The sequence below is a fragment of the Callorhinchus milii genome, unplaced genomic scaffold, assembly GCF_018977255.1.
Source record: "Callorhinchus milii isolate IMCB2004 unplaced genomic scaffold, IMCB_Cmil_1.0 Scaffold2, whole genome shotgun sequence".
Taxonomy (NCBI): Eukaryota; Metazoa; Chordata; class Chondrichthyes; order Chimaeriformes; family Callorhinchidae; genus Callorhinchus; species Callorhinchus milii.
Window position 1 is genome coordinate 74,200,759 of NW_024704743.1, and position 12,094 is coordinate 74,212,852.

The following is a 12,094-nucleotide window of genomic DNA, read 5'->3' on the forward strand; positions in this document are numbered from 1 at the left end:
CAGTACAGCCAGACTCCAGCAGTGAAGGTGCTCTCTACTGAACAGGACCACAGCAGCAGCAGCAGCAGCAGCAGCAACTGAGAGAAAGATTGCAAATGGGAGAGACTGAATGGACTTGACAGCTTGAGGCGAAGTCATGAAGTAGAGCAAAGCATTGCTTTGCACAAGGAGATTGGGAGCAGGATTGAAGATTGCAGGGGACAAGTGCTGAGCAACGCAAATAATGGCTCTGGCATCAACTGACTGCTTGTTAGCTGAGGGCACCTCCCTGATGCTGTAGGGGATCAGACGGCACAGACTGCACATGCAGACACACAGTGACAGACAGTCAGACAGACAGACAGACAGACAGACAGACAGGGGCTGTGCCTCAGTATCAGGACCCCCTTCCTCTCCCCCGGGATTGCAGAGGATTCCCTTTCGGAAGATGAAGTGAGAGGTTCACTGTGAGGAGGAATGGTACAGTTGCATCACTCTTATTAAAGTGCTCTTTGCAAACTCACTTGGGGGTCGCGGGTTAATAGCCAAACGCTTAGCGCAAAGGGGAAACAGATTCCTTTCTGCCAGCATTCACTGCTCAGCTCTCTGTCGGTCGGTCTGTCTGTCAGAATTTAAGATTGCATGAAACTAACGCTGAGCCCAGCAAATAGTGACTGTGAGTGAGTGAGTGAGTGAGTGACAGTGAATGTGATGATGCGGTGGGTTCTGAGGCTCAGCATCGCAGAGCTGTTCAGCAGCTCCAGCTCCAAGCAGCAGATAATGAATGCTAATAACATCCTGAGATCTACATAATAATAATAATAATAATAATAATAATAATCCTTGCATTTGATATAGCGCTTTTCACGTCGGGAGGACGTCCCAAAGCGCTTCACAGAATATACTGTAAAGTGAATTGACTGTATATTTGTGTCAGCCTGACTCAGCCGGTTCTGCCTGTCAGTCAGAAGATTGTGGGTTCAAACCCCACTTTGGGCTCATTGTAAAGCGAGGCACCAGTGCGGTGCTGGGAGGAGCGGGTGTTATCAGGAGGTGCCATCATTTGGATGAGACATTAAGCTGAGGTCATGACTGCTTGTCCATGTGCACATTGAAGATTCCGCGGCACTATTTGAGAAGGGAGTTCCTCCCAGTGTCCTGGCCAACAATCCTTCAGGGAATACCGGTCATTCACTTCATGGATGTTTGTGGGACATTGCTGCGTGCAAATTGGCTGCTGCGTTGGTTCACAAATATAAACAGTCACTACACTTTACTGTATATTTTTGTGAAGCACTTTGAAGCACTCTCAGTAGCTTGATAAGGTGCTATGTGCAATACAAGAATGATTATTATTATTCTGTTAATATTTGAATTTGGGAGAGAATGGAATATCTTGTGGAGGGAAAGGAAGGAGGCAGCATTTACATTTAAGCCTACAGGAACATTTGGAAATTGCAACAAGCCACGATAATCTGGTAGAGAAAAATATGTATGTTACTCTGAAATAGTCATGGAGGAAAGGGGCTGCGCTTTAATGCCCACCTGAATCAGAAGGCAGGCAGAATCAAAAAGAATGATATAGTTAAATATAAAAGGATGATGATCTGGAACTAAATAATAAATTGTATTTAATATACAGTAGAATGTAATGTAAGCAAAGGTAAGGTGAAACTAATTTTAAATGTTTGGGATGAATTTGGATTAGGGATGAATATTGGCCAGGACATGTCACATACCACCATTACATTCACAATTATAGGATTTAAGATCCATTGAAAATTAATTAACTGAACAATTAACCCACAGAAAGGTCTAAAGAATGATCCTGTTCATGTGGTTAAATTACATAGAGTAATAAGGGCGGGCACCTGCATGTATTTGAACGTGGGTTATTAGCCCAAACTGCATTTTAGCTCCTATTGTTCTGTAATTGGTCTGATTTCCGAAAGGAATTGTAATTTCCGATCAGAATCGCATCTGGGTTAGCGATTCCCGGATGTGATTCCAATCTCAGTTCTGATGTCCGCAAATTTGGTGACCGATGGTGTTCCAGAAGCTCGGCTGTGAATCTAGCAAATTAGACCTATTATGTGGAATAATAATGCTGTCTGGGCAGACTATTTACTACCCTGAGCAGCAGCCTGGAGCTGATTGTGTTGCAGGAGGTTGTGTCGGGAGTAGTTTGACAACAACTGTAGGATACCTGGGTCACCTGCAACACCCAGTTTTCCATGCAGGTGCCCCAGTCATGCCTTGTTGACTGCAGCCGCCACCTCCTCATTGGTGCCCACTGCCACTGGCTCTGCCTGATAATTCATGGTGTTGGCAGCAGGCTGGGTGATGCCATTGCCCATGTGAAGTGATAGCATTTATACATAAGGAGATTGTGGGTCCTGAGCACAGAACTAAGCATGTTTGCACCAAAATACTACAATTGACTTCAAAATGTCTTTCCTGTAGGAGTAACATTTGGAAAGTGAGAACATTAGAAATAAAAGTGAGTGTTATTGTGTAGGTAAACATGGCAGCTAATTTATTCCAGCAGCATCCGCAAACAGCAATAATAACAATCCTTACATTTACAGCACCTTTCATATCAGGAGGACATCTTAAAGGATATACTATAAAGTGCAGTGAATGACCAATTTTATTTGTGAGATTATGGGACAGAACACCTTTCTTTTTTCAAGTAGTACCATGTGTAGACCCTAAAGCCAGTGCTGAGCAGAGGAACAAGGATGCTCCCTCAAAATTCATTATAACACATTCAAGTGTCATCTTGGCTCAGTTGGGGGCATTCTCACCTCGAAGTCAGAATATCAAACTGCATTTGATATTGCACCTTATCATGTTGTTGAGATGTCTCAAAGCACTTAACAGGATATACTGTAGAGTATAATGGCTTTGTGTACCTTGTGGCTAAACAGGACAGCCAACCTGCACACAGCAGTGTCCCACAAATAGCCATGAAGTGAGTGACCAAATTTATCTGGGGAATTGTTGGTCAGGACACTGGGAGAAACTTTTCTTTTAACATAAACTAACAAGCAAAGAGGAATCGACGTGTCCTCCTTGATTTACTGAAGGACAGCACCTCTGAGAATACAGAAAGCCCCCAGTACTGAATTTGGTGTGTCAGTGTGGGCCATGTGGGTTCTAGGTCATGACACAGAGCTTGAACTGAGCCAGGGTGACACTTTAATGGATCCAAGTCCCATGTCAGGACGTTGAACTCACAAAGTCTAAGCTGGCACTCCATTGCAGGGCTGGGGGGGAGCAAAATTGTTGAAGGTGCCATCCTTCAGATGAGATGTTAAACTGAGGTCCTGTCTGCCTGTTCAGGTGGATGTTAAATATCCCATGGCACTGTTTGAAAAGAGAGTTTCTCTTAGTGTTCTGGCAATATTTCCCCAGATAAAATTGATTATTCATTTCATGTCTGTGTGTGGGAAATTGCTGTGCACAAATTGGCTGCTGAGTTTGCCTACAACTGGTCCATAATATAATGTTCAAATAAACACATGGACCAAAAAGAAACGAATGCTTAAATCAGCAATGTTGAATATGGTTGGGAAGAATCTGCAGCCCAGTCTTAGTGTAGCTGAGAATATCAGGGATCCTCCCAGGTCAGTCGGGTATGTTTTTGACAGCTCTTGGCTGGACCACCAGGTGAAGCAGTTCAGAGACACGGTGGAAAATCCTGGTACTGTCTAGCTCGTGTCTGAAGAACACCTCATAGTAATGGAGTGAAGGGAAACACGGAGACGTCCACAGTTCATTCTACTCCCCTGATTTGAGGTACACAGGGGAGTTACAGAGACAATAGGACAAGGGAGATGCAGAGACAATAGTAGTTTTTAACAAAATTACCCAGGACATAAACAATAGCTTCAAAATTCACAGTGGTAAAAAAAAATGCTATTTAGAAAAGTGCTTATCAAAGTGTGTGTGTGTGGGGGGGGGGGGGGGGTGGGAGGGGGGGTGATGGGGGGGAGTTCAGGGTCAGAAAATTACAAATTTAACTTTGAGTTTTGCTGACACCTACTTTCATTCCACTAGGCTTGTTGGGGGTTTTTCCTGTTCCTAAGCCATCCTGCTTTGGTTCCTTTATTACGTCAAAACATATCACAGCTAATTACTGTCAGGTATAGGTAAACATGGTAGTCAATTTGGATATAGCAAAGTCCCACAACCAGATATCAAATGAATTATTAATTAATCTGGATACCAGGAGAATCTCCCTTCTCTTTTCAAATCATGTCACGGATTCTATAACCTCTGCGAAAACAGGCAAACGAGACCTTGTTTTAAAATCTGAACTGAAAGGCCACAATGCAGCACACCCCAAGCACTGGATTGGCAGAAGTCCTAACACAAGGCTTGAGCCCACAACCTTCTGACCTAGAAACAAGAGTGCTATCAAGTGCGTCAAGTTGACACAACAGTGAGAAGCTAGGCAGACTTTCATCACCATGCTTTAAACTTTTCAAATTAATTTCTCTATTAATGTACAGCTTGCCACCACTTCTAACTGTGAATTGTAAACTCCATTACGGCATTCTAAATGATCTGCTGTTGTTTTGAACCACTCAAATGTCAAAACATTGTGCAACCCCGTGCAAATAGACAGTGGTCATTGGATTCTCTCACTGACTCTGGGACACATCCAAGTTTCTGGGACTAGTCATAAATCTTGGGCATGTGGTCTGGTTCTATACCAACCGAGGTTTTCTGGCAGCAGTGTGTTTGAGTTATATAATAGTGGTACTGTGTGGTTAAAAGCTACAGAGGATAGTGCGAAAACTACAGTGTAAACATTATTGCTGGCATCAGGTGAGGCACTACTAACCACTCACTGGTGACTGCCACAGTATAGACATACGTTCCCTAAGGGTAAAGCATCAGGAATCATTTGATTGAAGAGAGCAATGAGCAAATATCCAGAATTCTCATCAGAACAACACTGTGAGGCCACAGAGCTTGTAAAGTCTATTGCATCTTAAAAATTAACATTGGGTAGAATTCTGGAATAGTTTTAAAATCAGTCATTTGGGAGTTTTTTGCATGTTCATAAAATGAACTAGTTTCCAATTTCAGATTAAATGAAAGAATTTTACACAATTCTGCAGGACCTTAAATTTTAAGACTTGACAGTCTTACAGCTAAGACAGTAAAATTACAGGTCTCAGGATCCCTAAATTAAGGGAACACAAAGTGCTCTTATCTCAAAAATAGGAACCCAGCTGAGAGCCTAGCAATTAATTGTAGAGGATAGTGTGTAATAAAAGACCCAACTCTTCAGTCTAGGCTCAATTGCCCTGTCAGCAAACAAATAGCAGGCAAAATTGTACTATTGGTAATGCTGGAAATAAATAGGATCAGTACAGAAATTCAGTGAAAAAAAATGTGTCCTTTAAAAGCTTCTCTTATTGATAGGATAAGGACTGACCACTTCCCTTACTTGGTAGAATGGCTTCTCTTTTTCTGGAAAGACTAATCAGACCGTGGAGAATGTAGATTTTTCACTTCTTTGTTACAACGTCCCCAAAAAGAAATTTTAAAAGTATACGTTGAAAGTTAAAAAGCCATTTAGTGGCTATGAATGGATAAATCATGTACCTCACTAAATTAGAAAGATGGCCATGTTTTCACTCTGAAACAACAGAGGGAGAAACAATTCTCCCAGATTCAGGGTTGAGGGGGGAGAGAGCGGCAGGGAGTTCAATCCCAAACCTTTCATTAAGGACAGCTTCCAGCCTTTAACCCATTCCTTAATTATTGCTAGTGATAAAAAAGAATGGAAAAATTTGACCGCGTAAGATCATAGAATGTTAACAGCACAGAAGAGGCCTTTCAACCCATCATGGTTGGGTTAAACTCCCCATTAGAGTGATCTACTCAAAATCATTCCCCTGTTTCTTCTCCACACTCAAAGGTACCTTGTGATTAGTTTGAAAGCTCACAACAGGTTTTTTAATGTTTATGTGAATGAAGATTCATTAATTTTATTAATATGCAAAGGTCGTGCTTGTAGGATTGTGACCTTGAAACTCATGCACGTAAAAAGTTTAACTGACTAAATAAGCAATGGGCAATGCATGGCATTTGAACGTTCTTCACATCACTTTCCTTTATCACTTGGAAAGCCACAGGCATTAAAATGTGAAATTGGTCATTCACTTCATGTCTGTTTGTAGGATCTTGCCATGGCCAAATTAGCTGCTCGTTTGCTTGCAAATACACAGTCACGAGACATGACAGCAATTTCAATTTAAACGGGAATTTTTTTAAAAGTAAACCCAGAGCAATACTTTAGGATACACAAGTGTAGTAGAACAAGAGGACGTAGGTTTAGAGTTGCAAAAGGCAATTTGAGGGCAGATACCGCAATGATTTTCTTCACCCAGAGGGTAACTAATGACTGGAACAGGTTTCCATGAAGGATGATTTAGGCCAGGACACTGGACTCATTTATAAAAGAGCTTGATGCTGTGATGGGGGCAGTTGGGTAGATGTTCTGCCAAGGATGAGACTAAATGGGCTGAAGGACCTTCTTCACTCCCAACAATCTTGTGACTGTCAGCTGTTTGGAGATGTTTCAGCATCATAGGCATTGTTATCAATGCAAGAATTATTACTATTATTCAACTGTTGTTTTCTTCCTTGTATAGGCACGGCGACTGTCACTAAAGGTACTCTTCAGGAAGAGACCTGTGACTCTCTGCTGCTTTTTCAGTGCCCTTTCCATGGTGATGATTAATACTCTTCCGCCTCTACCGACTGCTGACAACAGCATATTTGGCTTTGACTATCGAGCTCCCGGCCGGCCACATGGCAGATACACTCAACATCGTCTGTGGAGAAACAGCACTGGTGCCTTTGTCAAAAAGACAACCGCCTCCCAGACAAATGGCAAACTCCCGCCCATGGGGAGGAAAAAGCTGAAACGATGGCCTGTGGGTGACGCACAGTATAACTACATGCAGTCCAATTATGGAGAAAGGCACAAATATCCCAGCAACTCAGATAAAGCAGATAAACCAAAGGGGAAAGGACGGCAGCTGAAAGGAATCCACAGGAAAACAAATGATAACCAGGCTGAGGCTTTTGAACCTCAAGCACAAGAGATGTCTCCCCAGAGACGGGGGATGTCTCCCCAGATACAAGCTGGTAAGAACACTGATCCTCATGGGATGACACAGGATAACAGACCACCACCCACACACTCTCCATCTTCAGTGGAGAAGCCTATTTTACAAGCTAACAATGTGAATCGAATTGTAACAATCAAACGCAGTTCTGTTCAACTATCTCAAAAGTCTGTCACTTTGAAGATTTCTACATCCGGTGTGAAGGATGGGATGTCTCATGATAAACCAGTCCTTCAGGGCACCTCAGATAAAAAGCAAAATGCCCCTCAATTTAAAACCTCTTCAAACCGTACAGAAAGTGTACCTGTCCAAAAGGTTAAGAACAAGGCATACCACCAAACTACCAGAACCTCATCCACCAACAGTGCAAGTGACATGTTCTTGGCAAATAATGGGAAAAGTGAGGACAGACGAGGAGGTGAACCTAAGCTGTGTAACAATTTTGAAGCAAACCTGCTACTTTCAGACTCGGGAGATAAGGCTAGTCTCCTTGGGCATCCACCACCTTGGTTCAATTCAAATGACATTGAAAAGATGAAGTTGCTGAGTAAGGGTTCAGTAACGGCGAAGGAACGGATACCTGGTCATGGGCAAGTAATGCAAGTCGGTCTGAGCTCTCACCCTGACACTGTAATCCCCGACCTCCTGGCACACTGTCAGGATGGGTTTTGTGGTTTGATAAAGAGACCCAGTGATCTTTATGAAGTATTAGCGTTCCATTTGGACAGGGTTCTGGGTCTCAACCGGAGCCTTCCTGTCGTGGCCCGAAGATTCAGCGATGGATTGCTGCCATACAGGTACACAGATGGAGTGCCCAGGCCAATTGTTTGGTGGGATTCTGATATTCAGCATCTGGATAATCCCAACAAGGACCAAAATTCATTTGAGTTGAGTTGGCTACAATACCAGGCTCAGCTGCAAAGGCACTGTGGCACTGCAGACTCTCAGAAGAATCCCACAGAGGACTGTCTCAGTGTGAAACATTCTGAGTGGGGCAGATTGGCTCTCTTTGACTTCCTCTTACAGGTAATACTTCTTCTACGTGAAGCATTGATTTCCCTCACTTTTTAACACAACTACCTAAGATATATATAGAGAGAAAAAGCTGCTGAGGAGTCCTATAGTTCAGTGGTTAGAGCACTCGCCTTGCAAGCGAGAGACCTGGGTTTGATTCCCGACAGGGTGAAACCTTGGACAAGTTTCCTTCCTGATAATAATCGCTCAAGGATAAAACAATAATAAAATTGGTCACTTCAATCCACGACTGTTTGTGGGACACTGCTGCGCGCAATTGGCTGCCGCGTTTCCCCCACAAACATACAGTCAATTCACTTTACAGTATATTCTGTGAAGCTCTTTGAGACGTCTAGAAGTCGTGAGAAGCGCTATATCAAATGCAAGGATGATTATTATTACTATGATATACTTAAAGAATAGCTTTGAACTTCACAATGGTACGAAAAGCAATGCTATTTAAAAATGTGCTTATCAGTGAGATATTTAAAGATTTTGGAAATGCAACTGTTTAGTGCTACATTGCTAACCCAATAGTTCACTATCTATGTTTAAGATTGGAACATATGTACAGAATTAGGCCATTTGACCCGTTAAGCTTGTTCTGCCGTTAAGTCTACAGCAACTCAATAATTTTATTCTTTTCCTTTCCCCAAATCCCTTTATACTTGTCCCTTACTTACTAATATCTTTATAACCTTATTCACTAAGGTATGCATCTCAGTTTGTTTTAAGATCCTCAGTTTATTCTATAGCTTTTGGCCATCCAATATTCTCACCACTTTTTTTCTGGCCACCCTTTTAGTGTCTTAGCTCGAATCTTATGGTTATGTCTTCTTTTTGAGATTCCCAACTACAGTCAAGAGTCTGTTCCCCTATTGAACAGCTAAATCAGATCACGTTAACTTCCTTAACTTCAAGACTGAGATAGATATGTTTCTTATTGCAAAAGGGATTAGGGATATGGGGATAAGCAGGGTCAGGTTATTAGCTGAAGTTAGATTAGAAGATCAGCCATGATTGAATGGCGGGGCAGGCTGAAGGGCCGAATGGCCTACTCCTGCTCCTACATGTTATGTTATGTGATATTAGGTTTGGGAACAGGTTGGGCATATGATACAACTCTGTACAATGATACATACCTCCTTACATAGCTCTATAGTTAGTACAATGTTATCAAATGATAATTTCCCTCTTACAGAGTTGTAACATATTTGTATATAGAGTATTATACAATGTTTGTCTTTCCCTTACAGGACTTTTAACATGAAGCTCATAATCAAGGGATAAAGTTCGTGGTGTTTCACAACACATTCCTAGTTAATTAATACAAGAAACCATGCAATGACATGCTATAAACTTTAAGCCATATTGTGGTATTTTTTGGGATGATTATTGTAATGAAAGGATCATTGTGGAGTCCTGTAGCTCAGTGGTTAGAGCACTCGCTTTGCAAGCGAGAGACCTGAGTTCAATTCCAGGCAGAGGGCGAAACCTTGGGCAAGTTTCCTTACTCCACACACCTAATAATAATCCCTCCAAAAACAATAATAAATTGGTCATTTTCAATCTACGACTCTTTGTGGGACATTGCTGTGCGCAATTGGCTGCCGCGTTCGCCCACAAATATACAGTCAATTCACTTTACAGTGTGTTCTGTGAAGCGCTTTGGGCCGTCCTCCCAACGTGAAAAGCGCTGTATCAAATGCAAGGATTATTATTATTATTCTAAAGGAACTAAAACATTAACAATCCTATTACTAGGGTCAATTTAAATGGGCTTCCTTTGACTGAAAGATAAAACCATTCACTTTACCAGTGCTATAACTCTGAAGTGTTGTAATTCTAATAGTTCCCACATGATTACCGTAACCTATCCTTTATGTCTGTTTGAACGTATTGGCATTCATTGTTTCAAGGTTATTGTTGTGATTGAATATAATGCAACTCAACAGAGGATTGTCCAAGAACGAAAATGTCATTGCGGCTCATCTTCTGTTACAACGGTAAAGAAAATAACAACATAAACAAGAAATAATCCTGCACAACTCTACCTTTCATTCCCTTAATCTCGTTCTTTTTGAATTGAGTTATTTCTGAACTGTGTGTTCACCTCCCCTGTTCTGAGTTTGATTCAATATGCTTTGATCATGTTAAACTCTACTTTTGTTTTCATCGACTTTAGCACAATGTGACATGACGACCATTCATGTTTGTGACTGCTTTGTATTCAGTGGACACTCTGTGACAGATTCCTCATTACAAATGTTATTTTTGTTTTAACTGGCATACTGCAAGCTGCTCTCTACATATATTCATGAATCAGGACTCAGAGCATAAGAACACAAGTCCGAACACTCCAGAAAGTCTACAAGCAGCACAGAGAAGGGTGAACTCTGGGATTTTTTAACCCAAAAATGATATTATGAGCTCTCTGGTTCAAGAGAAAAGGGTATTGAATTTAGAAGTGATGGAAAGCAACCGACTAAAGTGATGGAAACTAAGCACGATGGTAATGAAATACACTCTTTCTGAAACTTACTAAAAACAAAGTATATTGTGTTCTGTGTTATTATAAAATCTTTCATTATTTATATCAATTGTAAAGGTAACTGAAATTCTTAAATTGTACATAATTTAATCAGCATTTCTACAGTGATAGCTACATTAATATCTTTTTAAAAGGTGCGGTCATAAGAGCTTTGATCAGATAAATTCTCCTCATGGTCATTCTCTGAATGCAGTGGCATATCGGTTGTAATGTAGCTGGAACTGCCTGTACCAAACAGCAGACAGTGCTCTCAGTGGAGCTCTGAAGGGCTATCTTCTGTTGCTGAGAGTTGGGCTGTTAGCTTCTCATTGTGATTACAGCAGAACAGCTAGAAAACAGGCCTGCTCCACCAACGGCCACCAACAAGATGCATTATGTGATGCAAAGTAGTCCTGTCACTGTATCTGAGTAAAACCCAATTGTACAGTTTGCAAAGGCATTCAAATGTCTTTGGTTGTCACCTCCTATACACCCTGAACGTGAGGTGAGCTAATGATGGGATGCCACATGCCCACTATGACTGATCTCTTGTTACATCTTTTTCAGATGACAAAAACAATAAATTACATTTGTATAAGCGCCCTTCACATTGGGAGGACGTCCCAGGGCGCTGATCTCTGGACAGTCCCATAAGGCTGTCAGATGAGTCACAGCCTCATGGGAATGTCCAGAGATGATGCTAAAAAAATTGCCTTGAAAGGTGTGGGATCTTCCTGGCATTGGAGAGCACAGGTCTATTTTATTCCCATCAGAGGATTTGATGCATATCATGAGCACTGTCATCATCCTGTTCCCTCCCTCTTGGAGATGGCAATAGAATCAGGAGGGAATAAATGGAAAAGCATTGATATTAAAGCATTTCACATTGATATGTGAAAGAATGACATGTGAAAGAGTTAAATAATTATGTGTTCTTACTGTATGTGGTGTTGGCCTGGTTTTGTACAGGGTAATAATTTATATTAAGACCAATTGAACTGACACATATTCATTTGCATGATTCACTGCTAATGAATAGTGTCTAGCCAAAGTGGGTGGTAACCACAAGGTTACTTGCATGCATGTCATGATGCCATCCGTTCTTTACTGAACACATTTTAAAACATGACTGAGCCTAGACTTTGCACGGCTTGAACATATCTTAGTAAAAATCTCCTCATGGGGTAAAAATTTCATCAGGCCTTACACATTATGCATTTGGTGTTTTCGGCCATTAAAGGATTTCTCTTATACAGTAATCGCACAGCAAAAGCAGTGCAGAGGCTCAATGGAGTTTTTACCCATGAGGTAAGATGAGTTGGTATGGTGCTCTTGCTGAGAAGTGGAGAACTTTTTTCCGCCTCGATGTCTACCCTGGGAAGTGCTTTTTAGGGTTACTATTGTGATAACAACGACA

The 12,094-nt window shown here is 41.5% G+C and overlaps 1 protein-coding gene across 2 annotated transcripts in view; it reads left to right on the plus strand.

The window, feature by feature from the left end:
• The first annotated feature begins 355 nt into the window (after positions 1 to 355).
• The window catches only part of gask1a (golgi associated kinase 1A), a 31,182-nt gene continuing 19,443 nt past the window's right edge, over positions 356 to 12,094 (plus strand). Inside the window, exons 1-3 of one of the 2 annotated variants that reach the window (XR_488842.2) lie at positions 356 to 459; positions 6,654 to 8,159; positions 10,446 to 10,659. Coding sequence is in view for 1 of the 2 variants with exons in the window: in XM_007906398.2 (XP_007904589.2) it covers positions 457 to 459; positions 6,654 to 8,159 (1,509 nt within the window). In the remaining variant the exon portion in view is untranslated. The remainder of the gene's footprint in view (positions 460 to 6,653; positions 8,160 to 10,445; positions 10,660 to 12,094) is intronic. The other variant, XM_007906398.2, reaches the window with a different exon arrangement.